General features: G+C 54.4%; 2 protein-coding genes across 3 annotated transcripts; both read left to right on the top strand.

Annotated features, from left to right (window-relative positions):
* The first annotated feature begins 25 nt into the window (after positions 1–25).
* On the top strand, positions 26–9798 carry LOC136159498 (interferon regulatory factor 4-like). 2 transcript variants are annotated; one of them, XM_065921800.1, is made up of 8 exons: positions 26–384; positions 6030–6219; positions 6515–6615; positions 7429–7525; positions 7645–7710; positions 8480–8851; positions 9314–9432; positions 9663–9798. In XM_065921800.1, exons 1-8 carry the CDS (start codon positions 181–183, stop codon positions 9768–9770), a joined length of 1257 nt encoding a protein of 418 aa, XP_065777872.1. In that variant the 5' UTR covers positions 26–180; the 3' UTR covers positions 9771–9798. The 2 variants fall into 2 exon arrangements, with proteins under 2 accessions (XP_065777872.1, XP_065777871.1); XM_065921799.1 differs by having other exon boundaries at positions 26–411.
* A 16-nt stretch (positions 9799–9814) lies between these two features.
* On the top strand, positions 9815–13790 carry FOXS1 (forkhead box S1). The gene has a single exon (XM_065921801.1). The coding sequence runs from the start codon at positions 12536–12538 to the stop codon at positions 13526–13528; it is 993 nt and encodes a 330-aa protein (XP_065777873.1). The 5' UTR covers positions 9815–12535; the 3' UTR covers positions 13529–13790.
* The last annotated feature ends 5076 nt before the right edge of the window (positions 13791–18866 follow it).

Below are 18866 nucleotides of genomic sequence, written 5' to 3'. Positions count from 1 at the left end.
GACACAGGGTGGGGCGAAAGGGCCTCCAGGGAGCAGAAAGGAAAGTGAAACTTCCTACCCAGACTTTCGCTTTCGCCGCCTCCGCGCTGTCCAGGTGGCCCCCGCGCGCGATCCCCTGTCGCCCTGGGGTTCGGCCACCCGCGCGCCCCAGACCTCTTCCCCGGAGCACTGCGTTCCCCTATGGCCGGCGACCCCTGGCGGAGGGACGAAGGGAAGGTCTCCGCCCGCAGACGATCCATGGAGGGGGCCGGGGGTCCCCTGCGCCTCCGAGAATGGCTGGTGGCGCAGATCGAGAGCGGGCGCTATGCGGGGCTGCGCTGGGAGGACGCAGGCAAGACCCTCTTCCGCATCCCCTGGAAGCACGCAGCCAAGCAGGGTTACCAGGTGCGGCAGGACGCTGCGCTCTTCAGGGTAAGGGAGTAGGGGCGGGGGTCCCAGGTTTGGGTCCTGGAGGGCTCTGTAGCACACCATCCCAGCGCCTGGAGCGACCTGATGCGCTGTCACCCCGGGCAACTCGCTCAGCCCTTAACCTCGGCAGGCTCTATGTTGATGATATGTTCTCTACATATGGGAGACCCTCCCGTGGGTGCCTGCTAAGTCGCTTCAGTTGTGTCCAACTCTTCCTCACCCCATGGACTGTAGCCCACCAGGCTCCTCTGTCCATGGGGATCTCCAGGCAAGAATACTGGAGTGGGTTATCATGCCCTCCTCCAGGGGGTCTTCCCAGACCCAGGGATCAATGCAGGAGTCTCTTATGTCTCCTGCATTGACAGGAGGGTTCTTTACCACTAGCACCACCTGGGAAGCCCACCCTCTTCAAAGAGAATTAGCCAAGGGATGAATGACTTGCACCATCCTCATCCCCTAGGGGACTTCTCCCTCTTCATGGGGAAATTAGATACCACTGCCATGGATGGAAATTCCCTCCACTTCCCACCCCTAAACTGTTAACCCCAGCAACTTCAGGACATTTTCTGTACTTCCCAAGCCCAGCCCTTCTCAGGGACCTCCTCCAGGAATGCCCTGTCTTTCTTCAGTCACCATTAACTTCCTCCAGACTGTATCTTTCCCATCAAGGTTTTAACTTGGATCTCTTCCATGAGCAATAAGCAACCAGCCACATCCCAGACCACTGCCACCATCCCAAACACCTCAGCTGCCTCCAACTCCTGCTTCTCTGGCCTCCCCTCTACTTTCACAGGGTATAAAGCACCTAGAAAGGACCTTCTGGTCATCAACTCCCTCACTCATAGCCCCTCAGCTCCTCCTCTCCCCACAATCTGTCTTCCCTTCCTCCGGCTGATGTCTCTAATTGTCTCTAAGAACGCCATTGCTATCATCTTCTTAGACACCCCTTGCGCGCCTCAGGGAGTCTACATCTAGTGGTCCCTCCTCCTCCTCGAAACAGTCTCACTTTGGTTCCCAGAATCTCTGTACCACTCCAACCCTGACCTGTTTTCCTCCTGCCTTCTGGGCCCCTGCTTCTCAGCCCCCATCCCCTCTCCTCTTTTGGTGCTCTCAGCACTCCCTCCTGGGCCTCCCTCCTCGCGTCCCACTCTCCCCTTACGCGGCCTCCATGTTTCCTACCCTCCCCTCCAAGCCCTAAGCCTGCTAGTCTAGCACTCCCAGACCTCTCAAATTCAGCACCTCCTCAGTACCACACTTGTCAGCTCCCCGCTGCAAAATTGTTTTTCAAATGGGAGATGGCATCACCCGCCACCCAGACCACAGAGCCAGGCACCTGAACCCTGGCTGCTCCCCTCTCTTCCAGTCTCATTCTAACCCATTACCAAGGTGTTTGGCTCTTCCTGCAGAACTGCTCTTTCAGCCATCTACTTGGATCCATTCCCACCATCTCTCACCAGGACAACTGAGTGCCCTGCTTTCCCGTCCCTTGGCTCTCCTTTCTGTCCTCCAGAAGGATCACTCTAAATGTAAATCTTGCCTCTGCACTCCCCGCCTCAGATTCCTTCCATGACTCCCTGTTGCTCCTGTAATTAAGTCCCAGCTTCTTACCAGGACCACAAAGCCCCGCACGAACTGCTCCTCTCTGGCCTCTGTCCATCTCTCCCCACTCCCTCCCCAACTTCAGACCCAGCCAGATAGTTCTTTCACTTTCCAAATGGTTCCTGTGTCTCTCACTGGGAGACCTTTGTACATTCCGTTCCCCCTGCCTGGAACACCCTCTCTACCTTTACCGGCCAACTCCCCATCATGCTCAGTGTAAACATCTCCTACTGAAGACAAGCTTCCCCTGATGCATTCATTTGTTTAAAGCATTGAGGAAGCTCTGAGTGCTTCTCCAAGTCGGCCCTGATTCCTTCTGCTTCCTCCATTGAACAACTTTCCCTATGAATTATAGGTGCCTTGTATGATGACTCTGCCTCCTCCAGCTGTCAATGGGTGGTGACCCCGAGCATACTGCCTGGCCACAGAAGGAACTCATTAAGTGTCCAACAGCTGGTTACCTGGCCTGCACCTTAAGGCTATGTGCTGTTCAGAAGTGGGAGATTCTGTGGACTGGCCCTCCCTGTCCCTCTTTGGGGATACTTTGACCCATCCTTCAACCCACTAGTGACACACACATGTGGCCCCCTGGCTTCATGCCCTCCCGGTACCTCAAAGCCCACAGGATAAAGCTTGGCCTTCATAATCCAGCTTCAGTCTGTCTTCTTCCTTAATCTCTCTTTCCCTTTCCCCCAACACATGCAGTAGATCCTCATTCTTCACAGATTGCATATTGACAAATTCTCTTCCTTGCTGAAATTATATATAATCCCCCAATTGATATTCAAGGCACTTTTGCAGTCATTCACAGAACGGGGGAAAAAAAACAACTGGGCCACCAATATGCACATTTCCAGCGGAGGCTGAAGAAGGTGACAACCCTAGTTTCAGCTCTTCTACTGTCCTTTCACAGACAATCTTTAGTGCCACATTTTTTTATACTTTTTGTGCTTTCTGTTGGTGATTTCACTGTTTAAAATGGCCCCCAAGCCCACACAGTGCTGAAGCTTTGTTAGGACTCCTGAGCGCAGGAAGGCTGGGATGTGCCTTTCGGAGAAAATACCTGTATAGGGTAAGTTCCTTTGAGATGTGAGTTATAGTGTTGTTGGCCATAAGTTCACTGTTAATGAATCAACAGTTTATATTCAATAAGGTGTCCTTCAACAGAAACACACATAAAACAAGGTTATGTATTGTTTGATAAACAATCCAGTTTGATAAAAAATCCAAATCCAGTTGATAAACAGGATGTATTGACCAGTTGATGTATCAGAGGCTGACAAGGACCTAGCCTTGTATTTCCTTTAGGAGTGATAGTTCCGTGTGCCCTTACTGAGTGTTTCTGTAAATTTTATGGTACACAACTACCACGAGTAATGAGAGTCAACTATATACATACCCTCACATACACATCAGCTCGTCCTACCAGGCTGCTCACTGTCCCCTGCGTGCTTCATGCCATGCTTTTGCTCAAGCGGTCACCCCACCAGGAATATCACTTCACCTGGCCATTTCCTACTCATCCTTTAAGGCCAAATTCAGTCCATCCCACAAATATTTACCGAGCATCTCTTGTGTGCTACGCACCACTCTATGTGCTTGGGGGGCACAGCAGTGTTCCCAAAGATCCCTCTCTCAGTTTGGTGATAGCAGCCTGAGCCTTGAGCCCCTGTTATATTTGAGTTAGAGCATCATGAATATAATGAACAAGTTCTGCAGTAAACAAGCACGGACTGTCTGCTACGTGCTGTGCTAAGCATCTTACACAGACCACTCATCTTACACCTGCCACAACCATGTGAGGTTCGGTATTATTAGCAGTTTACAGACAGCAAAATCAAGCCTTAAAGGTCTCACCACTGGCAAGAGACACCAACGTGGGAAATGCGACTTTTGTCTGGTGTCCCAGTAAGCCTGGGATCTCCAAGAGCAATGACTGAGTGCGATTTATCAGTTAAATCGCCCCCCCACCCCCGTCCACCACTGATTCCTAAAAGTGATCAGTTTGAGCAAGACATCTCTTGTCTTCCCCTTTGACTACTCTGCTCCACACTGGCCTTCCTTGAAATCTATCCCACCCCCATGACCTTTGCCCTCACTGTTCTTTCTACCTAGAACAGCCTTCCCCCAGCTCTTTGTCAGACTCCTTCCTTCTTTTCAATAAGGCTTCAGCCCAAATGCCACTTCCTCCAAGAGCCCTTTTCTGATAACCTTCTCTAAAGCAGTCCCTCATATTTTTTATTTATTTAGTCCCTCTACCCTAATAGTCTGGCTTCCTAAGTGCCAAGTAGGAGACAGAGGTTCGATCCCTGAGTCAGTAAGATCCTCCGGAGAAGGAAATGGCGACCCACTCCAGTATGCTTGCCTGGGGAGTCTCGTAGACAGAGGAGTCTGGCGGGCTACAGTGCATGGGGTCGCAAGAGTCAGACACGACTGAGCCACTGAACAGCAAACAACAACCGTAACAGTCATTCTAATGTGTTTAATGAGCATCTTTGGTTTATATGTGTTCTTGCAAAGTGGGCGTTGCTGTTTTGTGTGTTCTTATGTACATTATCTTGTGTTGTAGGTCTCATTCTGTATCTTACTTTTATTTCACTGAGGGTCATGCTCTGAAGATCTATTCTTGTTCTCTGTCCATCTAATTTGTTTCTAGATGCTGTACAGACTCTATAGTGGGTATCTATTACACACACACACACACACACACACACACCCATCTACTTTCCAGGGATGGACACAAATTTGCTTTCCGGACCACAAATAGCTCTGCAGTGAATCTGGTCCCTTCATGAGCTTCTGTGAGAATTCCTTGGGAACTGAAATTTCTGGTCACAGGGTATGCTTATACTTAACTGGACTAGGCATGCCTGAGTACCCTCCAGAAACTCTGCCCCCATTCCACTAACCATGTCCACATCCCAACCAACTCCTGGCTTAGCCAACTGGCTAGATTTTGTAAGCTTACAGATGATATCTCATACTTTTATCTGTACTTCTGTGGCACTAATGAGTCACAACATCTTCCCCTATGCTCGTGGGCTTCTGGTTTCCTCTTCGGTAAACTACCCATTGTTGTCCTTTGATAAGATTTTTTTTTCTTTCAGGGTTGTTCTCTGTTTTTTCTTGATTTGCAGGAGTTTCCATATGTTCCAGATCTTAGCCCCTTGCTGATTTCAGACTTTGCAAATTTTTTGCCTTATGGTTTATGCCCTCAAAATTTTGTTTAAGAAACATTATCTGCCCCCTAGAAGAATTATCTCCTATTAGGTTTATGGTTTCACCTTACTTTTTGTTTTTTTTTTTTTTTGGTCATCTGGAGTCCACTTTGTATGGTGCAGTAGGTGCAGATATCATTTATGGCTCTCCAGGTAGCAGGTCCAGAGAAGGCAATGGCACCCCTCTCCAGTCTTCTTGCCTGGAAAATGCCATGGACAGAGGAGCCTGGCAGGCTTCAGTCCATGGGGTCGCTAAGAGTCCGACACAACTGAGCAACTTCACTTTCACTTTTCACTTTCATGCATTGGAAACAGAAATGGCACCCCACTCCAATGTTCTTGCTTAGAGAATCCCAGAGACAGGGGAGCCTGGTGGGCTGCCGTCTATGGGGTCACACAGAGTCAGACACGACTGAAGCAACTTAGTAGCAGCAGCAGCAACAGGTAGCAGGTCACTGCCATCATTTTCTGTCCCATTGTATTTTTTATTTTTTTATTTCTCACAATCCATAATTTGGAATATAATTATTTCTTTTCAGCTGTTTGCAGCTGCCTTCTCCCATTGGACTTGCATTCCTTGAGAACAGGGGTGTCTGTCTTGCTTCCCCTTCAGTCTAGAACTTGAGCTTGCTCAAGGAGCAGGAGCTCAAGAAATAAGTATTCAATGGACGGAGGGAGGAACAGAGGAACCTAGGGGCAGAGAAAGAGAGAGAAGGGTGGGAGCCAAGGCAGTCCTCATCCCTTTGCATGGCACCAGCCCTGTCTCCCAGGTCATTCCTCCCCAATTCCCCTGCTTATCCCCAGGCCTGGGCCATATACAAGGGCAAGCACCTAGAGGGCATTGACAAGGAGGATCCCTCTACCTGGAAGACACGGCTTCGCTGTGCCCTCAACAAGAGTGCTGACTTCTGTGAAGTACGTGAGCGCAGCCAGCTGGACATCTCCAACCCCTACAAGGTCTACCGGCTCCTATCTGATGGTGCCCACGACCCAGGTACCATAATGCCTGCTGGAGGTAGAAGCTTAGAATGGCTCTCTAGGCAATAAGGACTCCACCTTGCCCACCTGTAAAATGGGAAAAAGTGAACTTACTGAGCTTAAAATCATGGGCTGGTAAACATAGAAGGATGCTTACAGTTTATCTCCCCATTCCAAAAAGAGGAAACTGAGGCCCAGAGAGAGGTGGACTTTGCCTGAGATCATTCAGTGGGCTGGGATCATCTCAGACAAGGTTGGAGGGATTCACCTTGGGGCCCAGGAAACCACAGACTATTACTTGCTCCATCCAGTTACCAGGGCTTGTGCCCCCGGTAAAAAGGAGGGCATTCTTCAGAGGCAGCAGAAGCCCCCTGGAGGAGTGACAGAGCCAGCCTGCAGGACAGAAGAGCAGGTCAGCATGTCCTTCTAGCCCCTGCAGCCTTGTCAACCCAGTCACCTCATACCCATACCACCCCCTCTATAATCTCCAGTGCATCATCTCATCCTCTCCATCAGGTCTTGGCCATCATTGTCCCCATTCCTCTATCAGCTCTACTTCCTACCTCTACTCCATCTCTGCCATCACTTTTAGCTCCTTCATTCTATTCTCCTTAACTCCACCATCTCTGTCCCATTGTCTCCATCACCTTCACCTCCATCCCTCATGTGCATCAGTCCTATTTTCTCCCATTTCATCCCCTCTCCCCTGTTATCACTGGGTCTATCGGTGTGTCTCCACTCATGCCACCAAATCCAGTTCCATCATTGTATTCCCTTCACCTTCATCACCTCTAGCTCTCTATCATCTTCCATCATTGTCTGTATCACTCTTACTCCACCCCGACACGTCTCCTCCTTCATCTACGGTCCATTGCTCCGTCCCCATCACCCTATTAACCTGGTTCATTCCACTGTCCCCTGTACCCCATTCCATCCATCACTCTGTCCCCCCATCTCTGTCACTCCATCTCCTCATTCACTCCTAGCACTTCTCTCCCTACCACAATGAATTTCATCTCTGACCCCATCATCTCCAAAAACCCCATCAACTCTCTCTTTACCTCTGTGGGGGAAAAAGTCTTGAGCTCTGAAACCTCAAAGTCTCTATTAACCCCAGTTGCCCTCCGTTCTGCCCAGACCTCCATCTGCCCCAGTGTAGACTGGGAATTCCTGTGGCCCACAGGTCTCACCTCCTACCCTCACCACCCTTCCTCCCAATGCTCAGGATGTATCCGGATTAGTCACAGAGGATAAAGACAAGGAGCAGCCCTCCAGGCTAGCCCAGCAGGACTCCCTGCTCCCAAGCCCTTTGGCTGACCACAGTAAGGACTGGGTCTCCTCACCCAACCCTGCCCCCTCCCTGGCCTCTTCTGTGACCTTGGTGTAGGGGTAAGGGCACCCAGGGTGAGACGATGCCTTATTGCTTCCTCTCCTTCCCCAGGCTACCAGGCACACAATCCCGCTCACCCCTGGGGCCCTTTGCCCTCTGAGAATTTCAGCAACCCTGGTAAGGAACTGGAAGGCCCTTTCCTCTGACCACTGTGCAGAACAGGGGAGGGCCCAGGATTGAGGCCAAATAGCCTCTGTCTCCCACCCAAAGCACCCATGCAGACTCCAGATAACAAGAGCGAACATTTGTTGAGGGCTTAGCTTATGCCAGGCATCCTTCTAAGTCTCCCCACAGCCCTGTGAGATAGATAGTGCCATTCCTGGCATTTTACAGATGCAGAAGCCAGACACAGAGATTAAGAACCCTGCCCAAGGCCACACAGTAACCTTGGGAAAGTTACTACGAGGCCACAGTTCCTAAGTGGCAGTGAGAGAGTAGAATCCAAGGGCCTGGTTACAGAGCCCACAGCCCTAACCACTGAGCATACTGCTAACTGGAGGCTGCTGTTTTGTTGTTGTTGCTATTATTATTATTTCTTCCAGCACTAAAATCCTTGCTGGGAAGAAGTTCCTAGAATTCCAGAAACTGGGCCTAGGAGGGCAGCAGTGTCACGCCCCCATTATACTGAAGGCGCCAAACTCTGATTTTGAAGCTCAACTACCAGTTCTATCCTGGTAGTTAGAAGTATGTATCCGTTGAAAGTAGTTATACTGGAAGCTGCTATTGTGTACTAGCACCACCACTACTGCTAGAATTATTATCACTTAGGGAGTGTCAAAAATTCCTGAGGTGGGGGCCGGGAGGACCTGGGTCCCCTGCCCAGTTGTGTGGATGGAGCGGGAGCCGGCGCCGCCAACGCCGGGCGCGGCCGCTCCCTTTCCCGCAGATTGCTGGCTGCACGTGCGACTCTTCTACCGCGCGGAGCTGGTGCGCGAAGCCACAGCGCTGGCGGCCGAGGGCTGCCGCCTGAGCCCGCGTGCGGCCGCCGCGGCCGCCGAGCGACTGCTGGGGCCGCCGCCGAGGGTGGCGCAGGTTCGTTTCCCGGAGCCGCCGGCCGGCGCCCACGTGCTGCGGCGCCTGCTGCCGCACCTGGAGCGCGGCGTGCTGCTGTGGGTGGCGCCCGAGGGCGTCTTCGCCAAGCGCCTGTGCCAGGGCCGCGTGTACTGGCGCGGCCCGCTTGCCCCGCACCGCGCGCGGCCCAACAAGCTGGAGCGCGAGCGCACCTGCCAGCTGCTCGACACGCGCCGCTTCCTCGCGGGTAAGAGCGCGACCGCGGGGCCCTGGGTTTGAGAATTCTGGGCCTGGGATGGGCCTGGAAACAAAGGACGTGACACAGAAGTCCCGAAAGTGGGGACGAATACGGACGTGGGCCTGTAGGAGCTGGAGGTGTAGGCAGGTGGCAGGCTTGGGGCGCTGGGTGTGGGACGGAAGCCTAGGACTTGGGCACGTGTTGTCTTAGGGCATTAAGCATAAGCTGGGCATTGGGGCGCTGGGCAGAAGATAGGCACAGGTGAGTGGCAGTGGGCATGCTAGTGAGCCCAGGGCACGAGGCACAGGGCCTGAGAATTAGAAGTGAAACATGAGACAGGCATGGGAATGTGGGAGTGGGCCTGGGCACACGGGGGACATGGATTTACAGGACATGGTCAGGGGATATGAGCACAAGGTGGGCATCAGATGGGATCCCCCACCCCAGACCCCACCATCTCGGTGCCCGTAGAACTGCGGGCCCATCTGCAGGATGGTCGCCCGGAGCCCGAGTACCAGATCCGGCTGTGCTTTGGCGAGGAGTACCCGGGGCCCCCAGACCAGCCCGAGGAGCGGCTCATTATGGCCCATGTGAGTCACTTTCCACTCCAGCGGAGAACCACCCCCTACCCAGCCCCTCTAAATAGCCTCTCACTGCTCCCTCCAGTCCCAGCTCTGCCCCTGACCTGCCATATGACCTCTGACCTGGAAGACCTCCTGTGTGAAAATGCACGTGGAGATGGGTTATCACTCCCCACCCAACAAAGTGGGTGGGTGAGGAAGGGGTCGGCTCATTCCTCCACCTCACTCCCACCCTGCAGGTGGAGCCGGTCTTCGCCAGGGAGCTCCTCCTGCACTCGAAGATCCACGGCCAGATGCCCACGTGGCAGGTCCCCAGCGGAGCATCCCCGACAGCATCACTCACCTGATGACACAGCTGAGTCAGCCCTAAGCGGCTTCTTCCTCCTACCGTACCCACTAAAGCAACTCCCCACAGGTTATAGATCCCACCCTAGTCCTGCCCCAACTGAGCCAGGGGATTTAAGATAGGTTGGGACAGTAGAAGCCAGTCATGGCCTTCAACCACTCAGCCACCAAGCTGGAGCCTGGGAACCAGGTGCAGAGATAGACAGCTGGACCTGAGGCATCAGGCTTGAAAATCAAACTCAACCTTGAGGCTCCAGAAATAACAATTAGGACAGAAACAAGGCTTCATCTTTTTGTTAAGAGTTGGACATGCTTACACTGGTTTACCTAAAGCAGACTCTAACGGCAGTTGATCCGTTATAAAATTTGCTTAAAGCTGAGTTTACTGGGAGTTCCCTGGTGCTCCAGTGGTTAGGACTCTGCACTTCCACTGCTGGGGGCCCAGGTTGGAGGGATCCCTTGTCAGGGAACTAAGATCCTGCAAGCCCCACAGCCTGGCCAAAAAAAAAAAAGGAGGGGGGTGACTGAGTTTACTAATAATTAGACCCTCGGCATGGTTTAGACTGAAGCCCAACCAGTAACAGAACTCTCCTACTTCTGAGGGGTTTGAGTTTCCAGACCCTCCTTCCACCTGCCACAATCTCTCTTCTTTGGAGGGGGTAAGAAGTAGTGGGGGTCCAGGCTCCCAAAACAGAGGATTTGACCTGAACCTGGGGCTTTGAATGCTAACCACTGAACCACCACCTGTAGATACTGTCTTTGGAGAAACTTAGTCAGGCCTAGGATAAGAACTTAAGTGGGAGCCAGGAGTCCATCCCATCCCCAAGCCCCACCAATTTTTTGCAAAATGTGAGTTATAGGGAGTCCGTGAGAATTGGAGGGAACCCCCTCCACCATGAAGGCAGTGACCCTGCCTTGTCAGTAAAGTCATTGTTTTCTACCCCAGATATCAGACCTTTTACCTCTTCTGATTTCTGACTATTTATGGGAGTTCTCTTTCAGATGGCAATGTAATAAATCTTTCAGTGATACATAAATAAGCCACTTTTACAGAAGAGAAACTCTATGACTCCATAAAGGATAGAAGTCAGTCAAATCACTATTTTTAAAATTGATTTAACAAATGTTTATTGAGCACCTACTCTGTTTCAGGCAAATGCTGGACACTGGGGACAGAGCAAACCATGGTCCCTATTCTCTTATGGGTCACAAACCTGTTTTCCAGTGGTGGCCTGGTAACTGTCCTCTACCCCCTGCCCCTCACAGGAGGAGTGGTATTAAGGAGTTCCATTCTTCTGAGTTGAAATCTCAGCTTTGGTCTCTCACTAGCTGTGCCACCTCAGGCAAGTCACTTAACTTCTCTGAGCCTCAGGTTCCTCATCTGCTCAGAAGAACCTCTCAGGGCCTCTGGAGCAGAGCTGGTCTGAGAAGTAACTGTCAAGAGGGGAGGGGAGCTGGCCTGGCATGCCAGTGACTCACAGGAAGTGCCGGCTGACTTGGTTGCTTGGAGCTGGGAGAGCACGGTGGCGGTTGCTTTACCTTCAGAAGACTTGACTGTCCTGGGCTTTGCTGTACCCCCAAGCCTAAGGCTGCAGCTATCGGAGAAACTCAGCTCAAGGTGACAGTCCTCATCATGCCCAAACCCTTACTCAGTGCCAGGCTCTAAAAGGGCACTGGATTCCGTGTAAGCTTTACCACAGCCTGGACAACTGCAGAGTCAGCAGCTCCATTTTAGAGATGGGAAACTGAGGCTCAGCCAGAGAATTGGTTGAGAGCCTCTTGGAAGGGGGATGTCTCTGGCCTGAGGTCTGTCCTCCCCATACTAGTCACTAGAGGGCGCCAGCGCCCAGCAAGCCGGGTTTGGGCTGGCTCTCATAAGCACCCTAGGTGCCCCACCTCTTGCAGACCCCAGTGCTAGGAGGGCAGGGAACACTGTGACCCCGAGTGCTCTGCGCTGCGGGGAGGAGAAAGAGAATCACCGGGCCTGGGAGGAGGAGGAGAGGAGAAAGAGGAAACCAGAGGTGGGGATTCAAGAGGTCCCTGAGGCTCTTCTCACAAAGCTCCCTGAGCTTGACCTCACTACCTCTCCTCTCTGGTGAGAGAGAGAGAGAGAGAGACAGACAGACAGACAGACAGACAGAGAGAGAGTGAGAGTGTGTGTGTGTGTGTGTCTCCCTGTCTTTGTGGATTTCTTTCTTTCTGTCGTTCAGTGATTCTTTTTCTGTACTCTATGTACGTGCGCACGTGCATGGGGCTGGCTCTGTGTCTCCCCTTTTTCTGCGTAATTGCTGTCTCTTGTCTCTGCCCGTCTCCTCTGTGTGTTCCTGTCGCCCTCTCGTTATGTCCCCACCTCTCTTTGTCTCTGTCCTGTCTTTCTTCATTCTCTGTCTGTATCTCTGCCTTGATCTCTTTTTGTTTCTGTTGCTGTCTCGCCCAGTTTCACATCCCGTCCGTCCTCAGCCACCGCCACCAGCCAGCACACGTGGGCTGAGGGTCTCAGGCCCTTCCCTCCCGTGTCTCCTCACCCTGGGCAGCTGCTCACAGCTTCCCAATCCTGGCCTCTCCTGCCCGCCCCTCTTGGGCCTGGGGGAAGGGGGGCGAGGGAGGAAGGGAGGGCAGCCTGGCGGGCCCACCCCTTTTTGCCTTTCCAGGCTGGGAGGCTGGGCCAGTGGGCCTTTTAACCAGCCTGGGCAGGCTGTGCCGGACACCAGCCCTGGACATCGTGCCTGGCCTCTGCGGTTCCGGCAGCCCGGCCAGCCTGGCCAGCATGCAGCAGCCGCCCCCACCCGGGCCCCTGGCCCCTGCGGCCGAGCCAACCAAGCCTCCTTACAGCTACATCGCCCTGATCGCCATGGCCATCCAGAACTCTCCGGGGCAGCGGGCCACACTCAGCGGCATCTACCGCTACATCATGGGCCGCTTCGCCTTCTACCGCCACAACCGGCCGGGATGGCAGAACAGTATCCGCCACAACCTGTCACTCAACGAGTGCTTTGTCAAGGTGCCCCGCGATGACCGCAAGCCGGGCAAGGGCAGCTACTGGACGCTGGACCCCGACTGCCATGACATGTTCGAGCATGGCAGCTTCCTGCGCCGCCGCCGGCGCTTCACCCGACGGGCCGGTGCCGAGGGCGCCAAGGGCCCCACCAAAGCGCGCCGTGGACCCCTCCGAGCCACCAGCCAGGATCCAGGAGCCCCCGACATCGCAGCTAGCAGACAGTGCCCGTTCCCGCCGGAGCCACTGGAACCCAAGGGCCTAAGCTATGGGGGTCTGGTGGGGGCCTTGCCAGCCAGCATGTGCCCGGCCACCACCGATACCAGGCCTCAGACACCCTCAGAGGCCAAGGAGATGCCCACGCCCAAGGCTGCAGGCCCCGGGGAGCTCCCTGTGGCCACCTCGTCTTCCTCGTGCCCTGCATTTGGCTTTCCCACCAGCTTCTCTGAGGCTGAGGGGTTTAGCAAGGCCTCTGCACCCATCTTGACCCCCGAGGCCACCATCGGGAGCAGCTACCAGTGCCGGCTGCAGGCGCTGAATTTCTGCATGGGGACTGACCCGGGACTCGAGCACCTCTTGGCCTCAGCAGCCCCCTCCCCTGCACCACCCACCCCGCCAGCCTCCCTCCGGGCCCCGCTGCCCCTGCCAGCTGACCCCAAGGAACCCTGGGTTGCAGGCAGCTTCCCTGTCCAGGGAAGCTCCAGCTACCCATTGGGGCTGACCTCCTGCCTGTACCGGACGCCAGGAATGTTCTTCTTTGAGTGAAGGCCAGCCGGCCTCAGGCCGTCCCTGCATAGCCCCTGCCAACTACGCCCTCCAGGTTGAGCCTGACTCTGGGATCTGGGGAGCTCTCAAAGACGCAGGCCTGGCAAGCCCACGACAGCTGGGACAGGAAGCCAAGATTGCAGCGGTGAACACTCAGCCAGCCCTAGGGCCTCTGGACAGACTTGGGGGTGAGGGGAAGCAGGGCCCCCTGGGGATTTACTCTGTGGCTCTCAGGGCCAATAAAACCAGTGTGATGATGAGGGTCAGTCTGCTGGATGGTTGGCAGCTGAATACCATGACACCTGGTTCCATGTGGAGTGGGTATGACTGTGGGGTAAAATGGCAGGGGCAGGGGACCCCAGACAGAAACATCCCACATGAGGCTCTCTACTGCTGGGGCTTTCTCAGGGGGTTTCCCAGGAAGGCAGAGGAAGGGGGAGCAGGGATTTGGAGAGAGAGAGAGGAGGGATGCAATCAGGAGAGACGCCCAGCAGGGTTGGGGCTGGGCAGCACTGAGGGGCTGATCCTCCAGCCCCAAAGTCTGACTTGGCTCCCTCATGATGAGCAGCCACAATACCTGTGACCATTTGTGGTATTTATCCTGTCCTGGGCTCATGTATATCTTTTCATATATATATATCTGTGTGGTACAGACTGTTATCCCCATTTTACAGTGGTGGAAACTGAGGCTCAAAGAATTCGGGGCTCACTAGCTCTGGCTCCAAATGGCAAATGAGTGGCAGAGAAGAAATCAAAACCAGGTCTGTGTGGCTCTACCCGCCCCCTGCCCCCAACCAATGCTACCTGCAGGCTGAGTGAGGCTGCAGGCTGGCACACAGGGTGACCCCCTCAGACGGAGGGGGGCATTGTTTGAAGCCTGGCGTGCCAGGGCTAAAAAGCCACCCCTCACTCCTAACACAGACAGGGAGCCCAAGGCTCAAAAGGCAGGCACACTTCCCTTGTCTGGATTTCCCACATGACTGGGAGACCTCTCTGAGCCAACAGCTCTCTGAAGTCTCCTGGTGTCTCTTTAAGAAAACATTTCCCTCTTGGTGGGAGGGGGTAGCTATCCAGGGTACAGCTCAGAAGAGACTGAGCCCTGACCTCTGAACTTCTTCAACTGCCCCCTTGGGTGGAAGCAGGAGAAGTGTCTCTATTCGTGGCCCCCATCAGAGGAACGGACTTAGGGACCTGAAACCTCACTGTTCCCACACCCTCCAACACCAGGCTTGCTGAAGCCGATGGCTTTCTTCCCGGACGTCAGTCCCCGGTCTGGATCATGGGTGTAGGGAGAGAAGACAGGAGCCAGGGATTCTTTGCTGTAGGCTCTTGGGTCCCACAAGATGATATCCAGGAGGCTGGAGACCCCTTCATCAGGCAGGCAGCCCAGTTCCCTCCAGAAACCCCCCTCTCGGGCAGGCGGCCACTCTGGCTTCAGTCTCTGTGGCTCCCTCCTCCCTCGGCCAGTCCCCTGAGGCCTGGGAGGAAGCGAGCCCGGCTGGACCGCCTCAGCTGTCTGGTTCCCACAGACTCCAGAGCTGGAGTGGAGGGGGGACCTGCAGAGTAGGGGGCTCAGTGCGGCCAGAAGGGGGTGGAAAAATGCCTGGCCAGTATGCGGACCCTCCCCACCGTGTGTGCCGGGCCCCAGCCTGGAACCCATGGAGCAGCGGGGGGACGTCCTGTCCCACTCGGGTGGCCTTGTGGCTGAAAGGGGACAGGATGGAGCCCCAGGAGTGCAGGACACACGCAGGGTGTGCTTGTGTGGGTCAGTACGACTCTGGGTGTGTGTGTGAGAGAGAGGAGAGGCTGAGATGCTCAGAGACAAACAGGGACAGATTCGGGGGGCGGGGGTCCTCTCTCAGCTGGATCAGAGAAAGAGGCCGCTGCCGGGCGCTGTTCCCTGTGGTGCATTCCTGTGGAGACCTGGTGACCCCAGTCCCTTCCCAGCCTGTGTCCTGGAGCTAGTAGGAGGATGGGGAGGCCGGCCCAATGGGAGGAGAGCCCAAGCCTCGGCATCCTGCTCCACCCACCCCTGGAGGAGGTTTAGCATCTAACTGGGGTGGGGGCTTGGGGAGAAGAAACTGCACCCCCTGTCTCCGATTTGTGGTAGGGGAATGGGCAAAGGGGTCAGTCGCACCCAGATCTGGGCAAGCCCCCTCCATGTCCCTCTCAGGTCCCCTCGAAGAGTCCAAAAGTGAAGATGGGCCTCTCAGCCCCAGTGCCTAAGCAGGACCCTGGGCTCAGAGCCTGCGTTGGACTTGCTGTGTGAGCCTGGACCGGCGCCCATCTCTCTGGGCCCTGATTTCATTCCTTTTGCCCGGTGAGGGGGTTGCAGTCAGGAAGGCACAGCCTGACTCTTTGAACCCAGATCCCAGGGTGGGGCTGACCTGGGGGACAGACTGGAAGGGATCCCCTCCCAGTGGCGCTGGACCAGGAAGACCAGACACCATGGTCTCACGTTGCCCTCTGCCTGCCTGCTGCCCAGCCCGGGGACCCCACCCACTGGGCCTCCTGCCCTCACATACTTTCCGTGACCAACAGACACCCTCCAGCTCCTGCCTGGCCACCCCCACCTGATGGGAAGGACCGTGCTCAGCAGAGACTTGGAATGCCTAAGCTGGGCCGACCCAGAGAAAGCACCTCGGCACAGATGGAGAGGCCAAGGCCAGAGAAGGTAAGTGATGTGCCCAAGGCCACACAGCAGAGCAGGAGTACCCCTCTGCTGCCTTGACTGTATAGGTCTTAGGGGGACAGGAGCCCCTCCTTCTCATGCTCCACACTGGAGGCTGGTCTGTCTCCAGGAGGGGCTCCCAACCTCCACTCCTTCTCCTCAGCAGGTCAGAGTGCAAAAGGGTGCTGAGTGGCCTTGTAGAGTCAGGCTAAATCAAATCTAAAACGGTAGAACCAGTGGTACTTCAGAATATTCCAGAGTCTTTAATCCCGGTGACTCAGATTCTTGGACTATCAGAGCCGAATGGGCGTCTCCCACCCCGTTTCTGAATCCCCTCCACACCAGGCAGTGCGTATCACGTGGGGTGCCTTCAGAGCTGGCCTCGTCCCACCCAGGTTTGGCAGCTCTGAAGGGCTGTCAGGAAGTTCTTCACCTGCTGGTCCTTTGGTCTCTGCTCTCTCTGCCTCCAGGGAGGTTGCCCCCACCCACAGGGCTGGGCCTTCCTCAGCTGCTTCTCCACCCTCCACATCTTATCTCCCCCTTGCCTCTCCGCCCACCCGCTTCCTTCCCTGGTTTACGGCATTCCACTGCCTGAGTTCCAGGCTCCTTCCCACACCCCAGACAGCGCCTGAGCCAGGGTGGGAAGACCCTCTCCCTTAGAGCGTGGGCCCTCTGGGGCCACAACACTGATGAGGAGGATGAGGGAGGCTGTGTCGGCTAGCCTGGCATATCTGCCTACTGGGAGTGTACAAACCCAGGATTCCAAGCCTCGACCAAAACATCCCCTCCCTAAGAGGCCAGGCTGCCAGAGGCAGTAGGTACGGCAGCTAAGAGCAAGGGCTCTGGACCCCAGATGTCTGGCTTCAGGTCCCAGTTGTCCCTTCCCAGCTGTAAGATCTTGAGCAAGTTGCTTCCCCTCTCTGGGTTTCCCTCATCTGAAAAGTGTGGATATACTAACAGTGCCTACATCCATGGGATTGTTGCTAGGATTACATGAATTAATATTCGCAAAGTGCTTTGAACAGGGTCTGGCCCATGGAAACAGCAGTGTATGTACTTAAGCAAAATGAGTACGTGGGTCCTGGGGGCTTGTCTTCTTAACCTGGTTTACCCCCCAGGGGAGGCTCTAGCTACTGTGGAGGTGGCGGGGTGTAGGGAGAGGAGAGATTGTTATGAGATGAAGTTTTGGATTCAATTCCTGGCGTCTTCATTTCCTTGCTGTGTGACCTTGAACAAGTAGATTCACCTCTCTGAGTACTAGTTTCTTCATCTGTTAAATGGAGCAAGATTTTAATTCTCAAGGACTGGCATATGGGAAAATCTCATCTTGCACAATATATGTACAATTCAGTCAACACGAATGAAACTGGACGCCTGAAACTAATATAACATGCTACTGGAACATGAAAGAGCCCCGCTGGAGGGCCTTGTACCCTCAGCCCAGTCCTCTCCACCCCTTTCATTGGCAAAGGTCCAGACCCCGAGGTGCCTAATCCCCTGTTCCCACCCTGCTGGTAACTGGGTGGTGACTCAGGGAGGTAGCTGGTGGGGCTAAAGGAAGTGGTTCCAGGCTAAAAACAGACCAGAGGCTCATTTAGTCCCACAGTCAGCCAGAACCCTGGCTTTGACCTCTGAAAAGGCTGCCTCCTCCAGACCGCAGTCCTCAGGGTGCCCTGATCTCTCTGGGAGACCAAGAGGAGGCTGATTCTCCCGAGTGAGTTAAGGCAGCTGACTCCTCTAAGCCTTTGCACTCGCTGTTCCCTCCGCCTGTAAAGCTCACTCCCCATGGCTGACTTCTTAGCATCCAAAGTCCATGTTGAATATCACCTCCTGGGAGAAGCCTCACCTCACGCATTGATTTGACTGGGTGTCTCTAGATTTTTTTTTTTCCATCTCTGCATCCCATGTGTTTCCTCCACCTGGCACCTGTTGCAATGTGGAATTATGCATCTCTGTGTGTATTCACTTTTTCTTGCATCTCTGCCTTAGGGTTATAAGCCTCTGGGGGCAGGGGTTGGGTCTGTCTTATCCACTTTATCCACTTCTCTAACCCACTGACTGGCATGTAACAGGCCCTCAATAAAGGTGTGCTGAAGGGATAAATGGATAATTCCACTTGCCATGGATTAAATCTCAGAGAATCCTCCAGGGGCTCCCGGTCAGAGCCAGAGGCCAAGTTCTCAAAGGCCTGTATGATCTGGCTTTGGCTCCTCTTGCACTCTCTCCCACCCTCACTCCAAACAGGCTTTGTTTGCACTTGCTCATCCTTCTTCCTGGAGCAGTCTCCCACGAATACCCACGGGACTCACTCCCTGACCACCACGTCCCCCATCCACCCCGCCAACACGTTCCAAGTTCATTATTGCCGTCCAGTGTCTGTCTCCCAAGAAGGAAGTTCCATGAGGCCAGGCGTTTTTGTCTATCAGTTGCTTGTCCTCTACACCCGGAGTAGTGTCTGGAACAGAGCAGGGACTGGAGAGAGTTGTGGCGCACACGTAAACTCAGCAGCCTGGCCAGGGGCTTGATCTGTACATCTCAGGTCACTTTTGCTTTGACCCTGGGAGGCAGGTACTATTATCCCATTTTACAGACAGGAAACTGAGGTTCAGAGAGGGTGCAAGGTCCATGTGAACCCCATTCTGCCTGACCTGCACCCAGTCTCTCTGT

Source organism: Muntiacus reevesi, chromosome 2, assembly GCF_963930625.1.
Source record: "Muntiacus reevesi chromosome 2, mMunRee1.1, whole genome shotgun sequence".
Lineage (NCBI taxonomy): Eukaryota > Metazoa > Chordata > Mammalia > Artiodactyla > Cervidae > Muntiacus > Muntiacus reevesi.
Note: the sequence above shows the minus strand (reverse complement) of the source record. Positions and strands in the feature narration are given on the sequence as shown.

What these genes read in the sequence shown, in the direction of transcription:
- FOXS1 (XM_065921801.1), top strand. Translation starts at nt 12,536, where the DNA reads ATGCAGCAGCCGCCCCCACCCGGGCCCCTGGCCCCTGCGGCCGAGCCA.
- LOC136159498 (XM_065921799.1), top strand. Translation starts at nt 181, where the DNA reads ATGGCCGGCGACCCCTGGCGGAGGGACGAAGGGAAGGTCTCCGCCCGC. An exon ending in AGGACGCTGCGCTCTTCAGG is followed by an intron (nt 412 to 6,029) that starts GTAAGGGAGTAG and finishes GCTTATCCCCAG; the next exon opens with GCCTGGGCCATATACAAGGG. An exon ending in TGATGGTGCCCACGACCCAG is followed by an intron (nt 6,220 to 6,514) that starts GTACCATAATGC and finishes TGCTCCATCCAG; the next exon opens with TTACCAGGGCTTGTGCCCCC.